General features: G+C 35.0%; 1 protein-coding gene across 1 annotated transcript; it reads left to right on the top strand.

The window, feature by feature from the left end:
• The first annotated feature begins 656 nt into the window (after positions 1-656).
• Positions 657-16,224, top strand: shisa3 (shisa family member 3). The gene is made up of 2 exons (XM_062040120.1): positions 657-1,138; positions 15,141-16,224. The coding sequence occupies exons 1-2, from the start codon at positions 868-870 to the stop codon at positions 15,659-15,661; spliced, it is 792 nt and encodes a 263-aa protein (XP_061896104.1). The 5' UTR covers positions 657-867; the 3' UTR covers positions 15,662-16,224.
• Positions 16,225-17,379: the final 1,155 nt, after the last annotated feature.

The raw sequence follows: 17,379 nt of genomic DNA, 5'->3' as shown, positions 1-17,379 counted from the left end.
TAATTTCAATTAAAGCCATTGAAGTTGAAACATTACCTCTGTATCCATATTGGTTCTCTTCGAGTATTCTATTTTTATTTATGAAACTTTCTAATCTGTTATTGAACAGTTTTTCAATGATTTTAGAAAATTGTGGAAGTAGAGAAACAGGTCTATAATTTGTAAATTGATGTTTGTCTCCAGTCTTAAAAATTGGTGCAACTTTAGCTATTTTCATTTTGTTTGGGAATGTACCTGTTTGAAATGATAGGTTACTAATATACATTACAAATCCCTTCACTGGCTTCCTGTTCCACTCAGGATTTATAGGCTAGCGATATGTACATATTGCATCATTATGCCTCATTTGTAGCTATATTTGAGCTCATTTAGTTTCCTTTAAGTCCTCTTAATTAAATGTATATCCCATGACACATGTAATATGGCTTTTAATTTTTTTGCGGCTCCAGACAGATTTGTTTTTGTATTTTTGGTCCAATATGGCTCTTTCAACATTTTGGGTTGCCGACCCCTGGTTTAGTGTATGGACTTTTATGTTTTGTCAATAAAGAGAATCGCTCCCAACAAACTTTTGTCACGCGAACGCGCGCGTAGGCTACTCGACGCTTACGTGCGCGCTCTCGCAGGTGACGTCACCAAAGCCTGTAAATATGGATGGAGGCGCGCTGTGAGACACACACACACACGGCGATGGAGCACGGCGGGACCAAGTCCACGCAGAGTTAGGAGTGGGACGATGAGGAGGAGAGCGAGTGGAAGAGCCTCCGCGCGTCGTCATTGGAGGAGAAGACAAAGTTCAAACTTTTAGTAGTCAAGATGGCCTAAAGTGGATTTTAGTTCGCCGTCTTCCTTCCCTTCCCCGCCGGGATGGTTCGCCTGCTCGGCTGCCTCCTGCTCGGGTACCTGACGTGGAGCCTGCGGGTCTCCCACGCCCGTGGGGAGTACTGCCACGGCTGGCTGGACGGCGCCGGCAACTACCACGACGGCTTCCGGTGCCCGGAGGACTTTGACACGACGGACGCCACCGTGTGCTGCGGCTCGTGCTCGCTGCGCTACTGCTGCGCCGCCGCGGACGCGCGCCTGGAGCAGGAGGGCTGCACCAACGACCGCCCGCTGGAGAACAGCGACTATGCCGCACGTAGGTCCCGCCATCTCCCCTCCTTAGTCCGCCTTAATATAGTCCGTATTTCGGAGGTTGCGACACACGTCTTTACACCAACAAAAACTAACTTTTTATTTGAGGTTTTTGTTGTGTTTCTTTACGTTCACTTTCCCATGACACAAATGTGACAATTAATACCACAACTTGCAGCATTTCCGTGTTTGCATTTTATAAAGAACAATAATAAATACATGTATCTCTTATCAGCAATATGTTGACACAACGGTGTTTAAAGTACGGTATTCCGGTATTAGTATAGTACCGCGATACTGATGAATCATATTCGGTACTATACCGCCTCTGAAAAGTACCGAAGAATAATGAATACAGAAGAATAAGTGATTATTACATTTTAACATTTGACACCACAAAATCTTTTTTCGTTTTTTAAAAATGTATATTATGTTTATAACTTAGGAAATATGTCCCTGGACACATGAGGACTTAAATTATGACCAATGTATGATCCTGTAACTACTTGGTATCGGATTGATACCCAAATTTGTGGTATCGTCCAAAACTAATGAAAAGTATCAAACAACAGAAGAATAAGTGATTATTACATTTTAACAGAAGTGTTTTTTAGCATCACAACATTTTTTTTTTTTAATTAATATTATGTTTATAAACTCAGGAAATATGTCCCTGAGGACTTAAAATATGACCATAGTATGATCTTGTAACTACTTGGTATAAGATCGATACCTACATTTTTGGTATCATCCAAAATTATTACATTTTAACAGAAGTGTTTTTTTTACATTTTAACAGAAGTGTTTTTTTAGCGTCACAAAATCATTTTTCCTTTTTAAAAAAAAATGTATGTAATGTTTAAAAACTCAGGAAATATGTCCCTGGACACTTAAATTATGACCAATGTATGATACTATAACGACTTGGTATCGGATCGATACCTAAATGTGTGGTATCATCCAAAACTAATGTAAAGTATCAAACAACAGAAGAATAAGTGATTATTACATTTTAACAGAAGTGTTTTTTAGCATCAATTAATATTAATTAATTAATATTATGTTTATAAAGTCAGGAAATATGTCCCTGGACACATGAGGACTTTGAATATGACCAATGTATGATCCTGTAACGACTTGGTATCGGATTGATACCCAAATTTGTGGCATCACCAAAAACTAATGTAAAGTATCAAAACAACAGAAGAATAAGTGATTATTACATTTTACAGTACTATACTAATACCGGTATACTGTACCGGTATTAGTATAGTACCGCGATACTAATGAATCATATTCGGCACTATACCACCTCTGAAAAGTGCAGAAGAATAATGAATACAGACGAATAAGTGATTATTACATTTTGACAGAAGTGTTTTTTTTCGGGTTTTTTAAATGTATATTATGTTTATAAAGTCAGGAAATATGTCCCTGGACACATGAGGACTTAAATTATGACCAATGTATGATCCTGTAACTACTTGGTATCGGATTGATACCCAAATTTGTGGTATCGTCCAAAACTAATGAAAAGTATCAAAAAACAGAAGAATAAGTGATTATTACATTTTAACAGAAGTGTTTTTTAGCATCACAAAATCTTTTTTTGTTTAAAAAAAAAAAAAAGTCTATAAACTCAGGAAATACTTCCCTGAGGACTTAAATTATGACCATCGTATGATCTTGTAACTACTTGGTATCAGATCGATACCTACATTTTTGGTATCATCCAAAACTAATGTAAGCCAAACAAAAGAAGAATAAGTGATTATTACATTTTAACAGAAGTGTTTTTTTAGCGTCACAAAATCATTTTTCCTTTTTTTTAAATTTATATTATGTTTAAAAACTCAGGAAATATGTCCCTGGACACTTAAATTATGACCAATGTATGATCCTGTAACTACTTGGTATCGGATCGATACCTAAATGTGTGGTATCATCCAAAACTAATGTAAAGTATCAAACAACAGAAGAATAAGTGATTATTACATTTTAACAGAAGTGTTTTTTAGCATCACAAAATATTTAAAAAAAAATTAAGATTATGTTTATAAACTCAGGGAAATATGTCTCTGGACACTTAAATTATGACCATTGTAAGTTCCTGTAACTACTTGGTAACAAATTTGTGGTATCATCCAAAACTAATGTAAAGTATCAAACAACAGAAGAATAAGTGATTATTACATTTTAACAGAAGTGTTTTTTAGCATCACAATTTTTTTTTTTTTTTTTAAATTAATATTATGTTTATAAACTCAGGAAATATGTCCCTGAGGACTTAAAATATGACCATCGTATGATCTTGTAACTACTTGGTATCAGATCGATACCTACATTTTTGGTATCATCCAAAACTAATGTAAACCATCCAATCAAAACAAGAATAAGTGATTATTACATTTTAACAGAAGTGTTTTTTTAGTGTCACAAAATCATTTTTCCTTTTTTAAAAAAAATGTATGTAATGTTTAAAAACTCAGGAAATATGTCCCTGGACACTTAAATTATGACCAATGTATGATACTATAACGACTTGGTATCAGATCGATACCTAAATGTGTGGTATCATCCAAAACTAATGTAAAGTATCAAACAACAGAAGAATAACTGATTATTACATTTTAACAGAAGTGTTTTTTAGCATCACAAAATCTTTTTTTGTTTTAAAATTTTTTTATATTATGTTTATAAACTCAGGAAATATGTCCCTGGACACATGAGGACTTTGAATATGACCAATGTATGATCCTGTAACTATTTGGTAACACATTTGTGGTATCATCCAAAACGAATGTAAAGTATCAAACAACAGAAGAAACAATGATTGTTACATTTTAACAGAAGTGTTTTTTAGCATCACAAAATCTTTTTAAAAAAAAATTAATATTATGTTTATAAACTCAGGAAATATGTCCCTGAGGACTTACAATATGACCATCGTATGATCTTGTAACTACTTGGTATCAGATCGATACCTACATTTTTGGTATCATCCAAAACTAATGTAAACCATCCAATCAAAAGAAGAATAAGTGATTATTACATTTTAACAGAAGTGTTTTTTTAGCGTCACAAAATCATTTTTCCTTTTTTTAAAATTTATATTATGTTTAAAAACTCAGGAAATATGTCCCTGGACACTTAAATTATGACCAATGTATGATCCTGTAACTACTTGGTATCGGATCGATACCTAAATATGTGGTATCATCCAAAACTAATGTAAAGCATCCAAACAACAGAAGAATAAGTGATTATTACATTTTAACAGAAGTGTTTTTTAGCATCACAAAATATTTAAAAAAAAATTAAGATTATGTTTATAAACTCAGGGAAATATGTCTCTGGACACTTAAATTATGACCATTGTAAGTTCCTGTAACTACTTGGTAACAAATTTGTGGTATCATCCAAAACTAATGTAAAGTATCAAACAACAGAAGAATAAGTGATTATTACATTTTAACAGAAGTGTTTTTTAGCATCACATTTTTTTTTTTTTTTTTTTAAATTAATATTATGTTTATAAACTCAGGAAATATGTCCCTGAGGACTTAAAATATGACCATAGTATGATCTTGTAACTACTTGGTATAAGATCGATACCTACATTTTTGGTATCATCCAAAATTATTACATTTTAACAGAAGTGTTTTTTTTACATTTTAACAGAAGTGTTTTTTTAGCGTCACAAAATCATTTTTCCTTTTTAAAAAAAAAAGTATGTAATGTTTAAAAACTCAGGAAATATGTCCCTGGACACTTAAATTATGACCAATGTATGATACTATAACGACTTGGTATCGGATCGATACCTAAATGTGTGGTATCATCCAAAACTAATGTAAAGTATCAAACAACAGAAGAATAAGTGATTATTACATTTTAACAGAAGTGTTTTTTAGCATCACAAAATCTTTTTTTGTTTTAAAATTTTTTTATATTATGTTTATAAACTCAGGAAATATGTCCCTGGACACATGAGGACTTTGAATATGACCAATGTATGATCCTGTAACTATTTGGTAACAAATTTGTGGTATCATCCAAAACGAATGTAAAGTATCAAACAACAGAAGAAAAAATGATTGTTACATTTGAACAGAAGTGTTTTTTAGCATCACAAAATCTTTTTTTTTAAAAATTAATATTATGTTTATAAACTCAGGAAATATGTCCCTGAGGACTTAAAATATGACCATCGTATGATCTTGTAACTACTTGGTATCAGATCGATACCTACATTTTTGGTATCATCCAAAACTAATGTAAGCCAAACAAAAGAAGAATAAGGGATTATTACATTTTAACAGAAGTGTTTTTTTAGCGTCACAAAATCATTTTTCCTTTTTTTAAAATTTATATTATGTTTAAAAACTCAGGAAATATGTCCCTGGACACTTAAATTATGACCAATGTATGATCCTGTAACTACTTGGTATCGGATCGATACCTAAATATGTGGTATCATCCAAAACTAATGTAAAGCATCCAAACAACAGAAGAATAAGTGATTATTACATTTTAACAGAAGTGTTTTTTAGCATCAATTAATATTAATTCATTAATATTATGTTTATAAAGTCAGGAAATATGTCCCTGGACACATGAGGACTTTGAATATGACCAATGTATGATCCTGTAACGACTTGGTATCGGATTGATACCCAAATTTGTGGCATCACCAAAAACTAATGTAAAGTATCAAAACAACAGAAGAATAAGTGATTATTACATTTTAACAGTACTATACTAATACCGGTATACTGTACCGGTATTAGTATAGTACCGCGATACTAATGAATCATATTCGGCACTATACCACCTCTGAAAAGTGCAGAAGAATAATGAATACAGACGAATAAGTGATTATTACATTTTGACAGAAGTGTTTTTTTCTGGGTTTTTAAATGTATATTATGTTTATAAAGTTAGGAAATATGTCCCTGGACACATGAGGACTTAAATTATGACCAATGTATGATCCTGTAACTACTTGGTATCGGATTGGTACCCAAATTTGTGGTATCGTCCAAAACTAATGAAAAGTATCAAAAGACAGAAGAATAAGTGATTATTACATTTTAACAGAAGTGTTTTTTAGCATCACAACATTTTTTTTTTTTTTTTAAATTAATATTATGTTTATAAACTCAGGAAATATGTCCCTGAGGACTTAAAATATGACCATAGTATGATCTTGTAACTACTTGGTATAAGATCGATACCTACATTTTTGGTATCATCCAAAATTATTACATTTTAACAGAAGTGTTTTTTTTACATTTTAACAGAAGTGTTTTTTTAGCGTCACAAAATCATTTTTCCTTTTTTAAAAAAAATGTATGTAATGTTTAAAAACTCAGGAAATATGTCCCTGGACACTTAAATTATGACCAATGTATGATACTATAACGACTTGGTATCGGATTGATACCTAAATGTGTGGTATCATCCAAAACTAATGTAAAGTATCAAACAACAGAAGAATAACTGATTATTACATTTTAACAGAAGTGTTTTTTAGCATCACAAAATCTTTTTTTGTTTTAAAAAATTTTTATATTATGTTTATAAACTCAGGAAATATGTCCCTGGACACATGAGGACTTTGAATATGACCAATGTATGATCCTGTAACTATTTGGTAACACATTTGTGGTATCATCCAAAACGAATGTAAAGTATCAAACAACAGAAGAAACAATGATTGTTACATTTTAACAGAAGTGTTTTTTAGCATCACAAAATCTTTTTAAAAAAAATTAATATTATGTTTATAAACTCAGGAAATATGTCCCTGAGGACTTAAAATATGACCATCGTATGATCTTGTAACTACTTGGTATCATCCAAAACTAATGTAAGCCAAACAAAAGAAGAATAAGTGATTATTACATTTTAACAGAAGTGTTTTTTTAGCGTCACAAAATCATTTTTCCTTTTTTTAAAATTTATATTATGTTTAAAAACTCAGGAAATATGTCCCTGGACACTTAAATTATGACCAATGTATGATCCTGTAACTACTTGGTATCGGATCGATACCTAAATATGTGGTATCATCCAAAACTAATGTAAAGCATCCAAACAACAGAAGAATAAGTGATTATTACATTTTAACAGAAGTGTTTTTTAGCATCAATTAATATTAATTAATTAATATTATGTTTATAAAGTCAGGAAATATGTCCCTGGACACATGAGGACTTTGAATATGACCAATGTATGATCCTGTAACGACTTGGTATCGGATTGATACCCAAATTTGTGGCATCACCAAAAACTAATGTAAAGTATCAAAACAACAGAAGAATAAGTGATTATTACATTTTAACAGTACTATACTAATACCGGTATACTGTACCAGTATTAGTATAGTACCGCGATACTAATGAATCATATTCGGCACTATACCACCTCTGAAAAGTGCAGAAGAATAATGAATACAGACGAATAAGTGATTATTACATTTTGACAGAAGTGTTTTTTTCGGGTTTTTTAAATGTATACTATGTTTATAAAGTCAGGAAATATGTCCCTGGACACATGAGGACTTTGAATATGACCAATGTATGATCCTGTAACGACTTGGTATCGGATCGATACCTAAATGTGTGGTATCATCCAAAACTAATGTAAAGTATCAAACAACAGAAGAATAAGTGATTGTTACATTTTAACAGAAGTGTTTTTTAGCATCACAAAATATTTTTTTTAATTAAAAAAAAAAAATTAATATTATATTTATAAACTCAGGAAATATGTCCCTGGACACTTAAATTATGACCATTGTATGATCCTGTAACTACTTGGTATCGGATTGATACCCAAATTTGTGATATAATCCAAAACTAATGTAAAGTATCAAACAACGGAAGAATAAGTGATTATTACATTTTAACAGAAGTGTTTTTTAGCATCACAAAATCTTCTGTTTTTATTTAATTTAATTAATATTATGTTTATAAACTCAGGAAATATGTCCTTGGACACTTAAATTATGACCATTGTATGATCCTGTAACTACTTGGTATCGCATCAAAACCTAAATTCGACAAAATAATAGCATGATAAACGACAATATGTTACTGCATATGTCAGCAGCTAAATTAGGAGCCTTTGTTTGTTTACTTACTACTAAAAGACAAGTTGTCTTGTATGTTCACTATTTTATTTAATGTTAAACTTGCAATAAGAAACATATGTTTAATGTACCCTAAGAATTTTTGTTAAAATAAAACCAAAAATGTAATTTTTTGTGGTCCCCTTTATTTAGAAAAAAGTATCAAAATACATTTTGGTACCGGTACCAAAATATTGGTATCAGGACAACACTACTTTAAACACACATGTGTTATTACCTCTATTTAATCACAATAACACCCAATATTTGAATATGCCGCATGTAGGTCCCACTATCTTCCCTCCTTAGTTCGCCTTAATATAGTCCTTATTTCGGAGGTTGCGACACACGTTTTTACACGATGCATGGAACAAAAACTAACTTTGTATTTGAGGTTTTTGTTGTGTTTCTTATTGACGTATTACTTTCACTTTCCCATGACACAAATGTGACAATTAATACCACAACTTGCAGCATTTCAGTGTTTGCATTTGATCTCCAACCTTATAAAGAACAATAATAAATACATCTATCAGCAATGTGTTGACACAACGGTGTTTAATGTACGGTATACCGGTATTAGTATAGTACCGCGATACTAATGAATCATATTCGGTACTATACCGCCTCTGAAAAGTACCAAAGATTAAAGAATACAGAAGAATAAGTGATTATTACATTTTAACAGAAGTGTTTTTGACATCACAAAATCTTTTTTCGTTTTTTAAACATTTATATTATGTTGATAAAGTCAGGAAATATGTTCCTGGACACTAAAATTATGACCAATGTATGATCCTGTAACGACTTGGTTTTGGATCGATACCTAAATGTGTGGTATCATCCAAAACTAATGTAACGTATCAAACAACAGAAGAATAAGTGATTATTACATTTTAACAGAAGTGTAGATAGAACATGTTAAAAGAGAAAGTAAGCATATATTAACAGTAAATGAACAAGTAGATTAATAATTCATTTTCTACCACTTGTCCTTAATAATGTTGACAAAATAATAGGTAGATAAATGACACAATATGTTACTGCATATGTCAGCAGACTAAATTAGGAGCCTTTGTTTGTTTACTTACTACTAAAAGACAAGTTGTTTTGTATGTTCACTATTTTATTCAAGGACAAACTTGCAATACGAAACATATGTTTATGTCTTTTAAATCCCGTGTGCACAATTAAATATCTTACTTGCTCAGACATTAACGTTAAGATTGGGGTATGTCGTTTCTTAATGGGTAAAGACGTTAATGTCTCTTGTTTTCATGTTAGTTTTTAAGTTCTGTGAGTGCAGTTTTTTCATCACTTTTAATTAAAACGGTAATACTAACCGTGTTCGCCCATACCGTTATATCCCCTTTAGGTGATGACAATCAACACAGCCAAGAACCCCAAATCCAATGCAAAAGTCCCATCAGAATTTCAGCCTTTTAATGCTACAAAGGTGCTCAATTAGGCCCCGTTCACTTTAGCGCTAACAGTGGTCCACTTGAGAGGTTTATCCCTTTCAGATTCCCTCAAAAGGGATCAGTCAGTCGGCCGGCCGCGGGCGTGTCGAACTGACCTCACACCAATTTCCTTCTTTTTTTTTTTTTTTTTTAATTCCCTAAAAAAATAAATAACTTTTAAGTGATTTCCTCCCGAGGAGTGCGCACGCTCGGGTGGAGTGTAACCTGAACCGTCGGTGTTTCCTGCTAGAACGTGTACCTGTGCAGGGATAAGAGATTGCACACAGAATTGGGAACAGATGAAATAGTATTTGCCAGCGTGGAGAGAAATGCCTGAAAAGTTGAAAGACTGATGCAAAATTTGCCACACAGGAACACTAAAGTCATAAGTTTACATCCACTTGTAAAGAACATAATGTCATGGCTGTCTTGAGTTTCCAATTATTTCTACAACTCTTATTTTTTTGTGATAGAGTGATTGGAGCACATACTTGTTGGTCACAAAAAACAAGTTTGGTTCTTTTATTAATTTATTATGGGTCTATTGAAAATGTGAGCAAATCTGCTGGGTCAAAAGTATACATTATTAATATTAATATTTGCTTACATGTTTGGCCACAATACCCAGCAATATGTTTGGAGGAGAAAGGGTGAGGCGTTTACTCCCAGGAACACCATGCCTACTGTCAAGCATGGTGGTGGTAGTATTATGCTCTGGGCCTGTTTTGCTGCCAATGGAACTGGTGCTTCACAGAGAGTAAATGGGACAATGAAAAAGGAGGATTACCTCCAAATTCTTCAGGACAAAAAAACATTCATGAAGTTTGGTTCTTTTATGAATTTATTATGGGTCTACTGAAAATGTGAGCTGGGTCAAAAGTATACATACAGCAATGTTAATATTTGCTTACATGTCCCTTGGCAAGTTTCACTGCAATAAGGCGCTTTTGGTAGCCATCCACAAGCTTCTGCTTGAATTTTTGACCACTCCTCTTGACAAAATTGGTGCAGTTAAGCTAAATGTGTTGCTTTTCTGACATGGACTTGTTTCTTCAGCATTGTCCACACGTTTAAGTCAGGACTTTGGGAAGGCCATTCTAAAACCTTCATTCTAGCCTGATTTAGCCATTCCTTTACCACTTTTGACGTGTGTTTGGGGTCATTGTCCTGTTGGAACACCCAACTGCGCCCAAGACCCAACCTCCGGGCTGATGATTTTAGGTTTTCCTGAAGAATTTGGAGGTAATCCTCCTTTTTCATTGTCCCATTTACTCTCTGTAAAGCACCAGTTCCATTGGCAGCAAAACAGGCCCAGAGCATAATACTACCACCACCATGCTTGACGGCAAGCATGGTGTTCCTGGGATTAAAGGCCTCACCTTTTCTCCTCCAAACAGATTGATGGGTATTGTGGCCAAACAGCTCCATTTTTGTTTCATCTGACATCACATGGACAAAGATAAGACCTTCTGGAGGAAAGTTCTGTGGCCAGATGGAACAAAAATTGAGCTCTTTCAGTAGACCCATAATAAATTAATAGAATAACCAAAATTCACGAATGAACCTCCGGGCTGATGATTTTAGGTTGTCCTGAAGAATTTGGAGGTAATCCTCCTTTTTCATTGTCCCATTTACTCTCTGTAAAGCACCAGTTCCATTGGCATCACAACAGGCCCAAAAATGGAGCTGTTTGGCCACAATACCCGGCAATATGTTTGGAGGAGAAAAGGTGAGGCCTTTAATCCCAGGAACACCATTACTACCGTCAAGCATGGTGGTGGTAGTATTATGCTTTGATTGATTGATTGAGACTTTTATTAGTAGATTGCACAGTTCAGTACATATTCCGTACAATTGACCACTAAATGGTAACACCCCAATAAGTTTTTCAACTTGTTTAAGTCGGGGTCCACGTTAATCAATTCATGGTAAATGGTAATTCATGCTCTGGGCCTGTTTTGCTGCCAATGGAACTGGTGCTTTACAGAGAGTAAATGGGACAATGAAAAAGGAGGATTACCTCCAAATTATTCAAAACAACCTAAAATCATCAGAGTTGTGGAAATGATTGGAAACTCAAGACAGCCATGACATTATGTCCTTCACAAGTGGATGTCAACTTTTGACCACGACTGTATTTAATGACGTCTGAGGATGTTTCCGGATTTTTCCTTTTACAAGATCTGCGATTTATTTGGCGTTCAAACAGTTGAAGCTGGCATTTACACGCGCCGATGATGCTTGTTTTGACCGTGTACACTGAAGTGACCTATATCCACGTTTACAGTCCCAACAAGCACGACATTGCCTTTAAAATGTCACTTTCTGTTTACTTCCATCAAGAAACATACCACAAATGTATTTAATTACTGTATTTCACACGTGTCCAACTCAAAACTGGCCCGCCATATTATCCTATGTGGCCCGGGAAAGCCTGGAAATATGCGTTAATAAAATGCTTACTCTTTTCTTACTAAATATATTTGTTCTTTACCTTTTGACATTAAAGATCATGTACTGCATGCAATTGCATATATTTTAAAGTTCAATATTATCAAAATATTCTATTATCATGTATTCCAAAAATATTTTTTGTTAAAATAAAGATAAATATCTGCTTGACTTAGGATTTTAAAACAAATTACCAATCAAATTGTAGACTGTAAAATTGACAGATTTTACGGTTAAATTGCACCGACTGAGTTTTGTTTTGTTTTTTACCCTAAAATCAACTTTGGTACTGTTTTTTTCCAAATATGGTAATACACTAAAACATAAAAAAAAACAACAACATTAAAACAAGATTTTACTGAAATAAAAACAAACTGGCAGCTCTGTTGCTTGAATTTTACCACTAGAAACAGTTGTATTGTTTCTCCATTCCATTCCATTTATTACATTTTTTATATACTGTAAAAAACCCTGTGACTGAGCTGCCAATTTTTTAAGTAAAATAATTTTTTTTTAAGCTTATGTAAAAAAATTAATATAGTTAATGTATTATATATATACATGTATATTCACATATTACTCATTGTTAAAAGCGGCCCTCTGAGGGCAACCGTAACTGCGAAGTGGCCCTTAATGAAAAAGAGTTTGACACCCCTGCTGTGTTTAAATCAAGAAAATATTTTCCGGTATTTAAGCCACACCTAAATTTAAGAATAAATCAATATTTTTTACATGTACCTGTAGGAAAGATTCTGTATATGTTTATTTACATACCTTTAATTGTTTCCAAACGGTGTCTGTAACACGGCAGTAAAAGGGCCGATCAAACAAAACAGAAGCCGTCGTCATGGACCCGCAAGCTGCGGAAGCTAGCTCTCCAATCAGCTAAACAGACTCAAGAAGTCCACGTTGACGGTTTGGTGAAATTACGGAGTAATTTGTGAAACTGAAATAATACAAAAAGAATGGCATTGTAAGTTAATAATACTAACACAGACACTCGTAAACTTGTTAGCATATTAGCTAATGCTAACAACACTAGCTTCACGTACAAATATGCATGAAAACATTCCTACGGACATCACACATAAGTAAGAATTGTTTTAGTTGTATTGTAAAACTTACAAATGTTGCTTAGAGTGATGAATGAAGAATCCGTTTGAGTAGAAACGCGATGGATGATTTACTTCCGGTTCAAGGCATTCAACAGGAAGTACTTTTTCAACCTTCAGCACCTGCATTGAGCGAACTAGTCCAAAAGACGGCACCATAGCATAAACAACAACACACCTTTTCAGTGTCTCTGTCGGTGTCTAATGAAAACTGGTCGATGAATACAAAACATTATGGGCGTTAGCAAAGAAAAATCCATAAACTAGCCGCAAAATCCTGTGAAAAAAAACGACACAACGGTACAAAGAGTTGTAATATTTCGATAATAATTCAATACTAAATATTGCAGGCTAAACTTGGAACATTCTGAAATTTAAATCGTAGTTTTAGTTGGATCATTTCAGACAAAAAACTGAATATAAAGTCAAAATATTACGAGGAAAACCACATGACATGGACAAAGATGTGGAGGAAAGTTCTGTGGTCAGATGGAACAAAAATTAAGCTGTTTGGCCACAATACCCAGCTATATGTTTGGAGGAGAAAAAGTGAGGCCTTTAATCCCAGGAACACCAGGCCTACCGTCAAGCATGGTGGTGGTAGTATTGTGCTCTGGGCCTGTTTTGCTGCCAATGGAACTGGTGCTTTACAGAGATGAAAAAGGAGGATTACCTCCAAATTCTTCAGGACAACCTAAAATCATCAGGTTGTTGTCTTGGGTGCAGTTGGGTGTTCCAACACAAAACAATGACCCCAAACACAAAAGTCAAAAGTGGTAAAGGAATGGCTAAATCAGGCTAGAATTAAGGTTTTAGAATGGCCTTCCCAAAGTCCTGACTTAAACGTGTGGACAATGCTGAAGAAACAAGTCCATGTCAGAAAACCAACACATTTAGCTGAACTGCACCAATTTTTGTCAAGAGTGGTCAAAAATTCAAGCAGAAGCTTGTGGATGGCTACCAAAAGCGCCTTATTGCAGGTAAACTTGCCAAGGGACATGTAAGCAAATATTAACATTGCTGTATGTATACTTTTGACCCAGCAGATTTGCTCACATTTTCAGTAGACCCATAATAAATTCATAAAAGAACCAAACTTCATGAATGTTTTTTTTTGTCCTGAAGAATTTGGAGGTAATCCTCCTTTTTCCATTGTCCGAATTTACTCTCTGTAAAGCACCAGTTCCATTGGCAGCAAAACAGGCCCAGAGCATAATACTACTACCACCACCATGCTTGTCGGTAGGAATAGTGTTCCTGGGATTAAAGGCCTCACTTTTTCTCCTCCAAACATATAGCTGGGTATTGTGGCCAAACAGCTCCATTTTTGTTCCATCTGACGACAGAACTTTCCTTCCAGATCTTTGTCCATCTCATGTCATTTTCCTCGTAATATTTTGACTTTATATTCAGTTTTTTGTCTGACATGATCCGACTAAAACTACGATTTAAATTTCAGAATATTCCAAGTTTAGCCTGCAATATTTAGCATTGAATTATCGTAATATTACAACTCTTTGTACCGTTGTGTCGTTTTCACACCACTACCACCACCATGCTTGACGGTAGGGATGGTGTTCCTGGGATTAAAGACTTCACCTTTTCCCCTCCAAACATATTGCCATAATAAATTCATAAAAGAACAACCTTCATGAATGTTTTTTGTGTCCAATCACTCTATCATAAAAAAATAAGAGTTGTAGAAATGATTGGAAACTCAAGACAGCCATGACATTATGTTCTTTACAAGTGTGTGTCAACTTTTGACCACGACTGTATATTATTTGAGGGGTATGAGGAAACAATGTCCTCCGAGGCGTGAAGTCTGACGAGTGTCTCCCCCTCCAGAGCCCGTGTACATGCCCTTCCTGGTGGTGGGCAGCATCTTCGTGGCCTTCGTGGTGGTGGGCTCCCTGGTGGCCGTCTACTGCTGCACCTGCCTGCGCCCCAAGCAGCCCGCCCAGCCGCCCATCCGCTTCTCGCTGCGCAGCTGCCAGGGCGAGACCATCCCCATGATCCTCACCGCCGCCGCGCAGCCGGGCCTCCGCGCCCCTTCGAGGCAGTCCAGCACGGCCACCACCAGCTCCAGCTCGGCGGGGGGCGGCAGCTCCATGAGGAGGTTCTCCGTCGGCGGGCAGCAGCACGGTTGCTTGGTGTCGCCGACCGCCGTCTCGCCGGCGTCTACTCCCACGCAGAACCATCAGACTTTAGCTCCGCCGCCGCCGCCGCCTTACAGGTCGCCTCTAGTCCCCCCGTCTGGCCACGCTCCCTCGCAGCCCGCCTTCCTGCTGCCCCAGCAGTACTTCTTCCCCCTGCAGCCGGACCCTTTCGCTTCCACTAAAGGATTCGCCGACTTCGGGCAAAGTTGACAGTGTTGGGACACTTCAGTACGGGAAGTACAGCCACACCACTTTCACTCCAGAAGCAGGGAATTGTACTCGTCGACCATCCCGAGATGTTTTTTCCTGTGTCAGTGGACCAAAGCGGAGGCGCCGTCCTCTCAGCGGACTTGACAGCAGGAATGTGGCGCGGTGATCGCTCATTGTCAGTGCTCAACGGGCCTGGCGGTGGAGGCTTAGGTTGCATCAACAGGTAGCGACTGGCTCTCTGGTGCCTCGCCGACTGTGAAACTAACGTCTTCCTCGCCGCAGCAAACTCCACTGTCAGCATTTGTCACATTCCGCTTGTCCCTTTGTATCGTCTTCTGCTTTTTCTTGCAAAATACACCTTTTTTTTTTTCCAAACAGCGTGAGTCTTTCTGTCTGGGAAGACTTCAGAGAGATGAGAAAATATCACCGTACCTTCTGTCCACTGCAAGAACACCACAAGAATATTGTCACAAGAGTCCAAAAAACTAAGCAAATTATTTCATGCAAATTAAAACTATTTTGTAGCATTTTTTTTTTTTTTTAGCGTTATGAGAAAAAAAATATTTTTTTGCAAAGTTTAAAAAAAAAATCCAAAACATTATTTTGTAGCATTTTTTTTTCATTTTTTTTAGCATTATGAGAAAACAAATTGTTTTGTTTCTTTACAAAGTTTTTGCAAGAAAAAAAACTAAGCAAATCATGAGCCGTGTGCAGCTGAGATAGCGACCTCGAAAGGGACAAGCGGTAGGAAATGGATGGATGGATGGATAAGCAAATAATTTCATGCAAATTAAAACATTATTTTGTAGCATTTTTTTTTTTTTTTTAGCATCATGAGAAAAAAAAGAAGCATTTTTTTGCAAAGTTTTTAAAAAAAATCCAAAACATTATTTTGTAGCATTTTTTTTCATTTTTTTTAGCATTATGAGAAAAAAAATTGTTTTGTTTTTTTACAAAGTTTTTGCAAGAAAAAAAACTAAGCAAATCATGCCCGTGTGCAGCTGAGATAGTGACCTCGAAAGGGACAAGCGGTAAGAAATGGATGGATGGATGGATAAGCAAATAATGTCATGCAAATTAAAAGTTTTTTTGTAGCATTTTTTTTTTTTTTTTTTAGCATCATGAGAAAAAAAAGAAGCATTTTTTTGCAAAGTTTAAAAATAAATCCAAAACATTATTTTGTAGCATTTTTTTCATTTTTTTTTAGCATTATGAGAAAAAAAATTGTTTTGTTTTTTTACAAAGTTTTTGCAAGAAAAAAAACTAAGCAAATCATGCCCGTGTGCAGCTGAGATAGCGACCTCGAAAGGGACAAGCGGTAGGAAATGGATGGATGGATGGATAAGCAAATCATTTCATGCAAATTAAAACATTTTTTTGTAGCATATTTTTTTTTTTTTTTAGCATCATGAGGAAAAAAAGAAGCATTTTTTTGCAAAGTTTTTAAAAAAATCCAAAACATTATTTTGTAGCATTTTTTATTTTTTTTAGCATTATGAGAAAAAAATTGTTTTGTTTTTTTTACAAAGTTTTTGCAAGAAAAAAAACTAAGCAAATCATGCCTGTGTGCAGCTGAGATAGCGACCTCAAAAGGGACAAGCGATAGAAAATGGATGGATGGATAAGCAAATCATTTCATGCAAATTAAAACATTATTTTGTAGCATTTTTTTTTTTTTTTTGGCATCATGAGAAAAAAAAGAAGCATTTTTTTGCAAA

This window comes from Entelurus aequoreus, linkage group LG28 (assembly GCF_033978785.1).
Source record: "Entelurus aequoreus isolate RoL-2023_Sb linkage group LG28, RoL_Eaeq_v1.1, whole genome shotgun sequence".
NCBI lineage: Eukaryota > Metazoa > Chordata > Actinopteri > Syngnathiformes > Syngnathidae > Entelurus > Entelurus aequoreus.
Note: the sequence above shows the minus strand (reverse complement) of the source record. Positions and strands in the feature narration are given on the sequence as shown.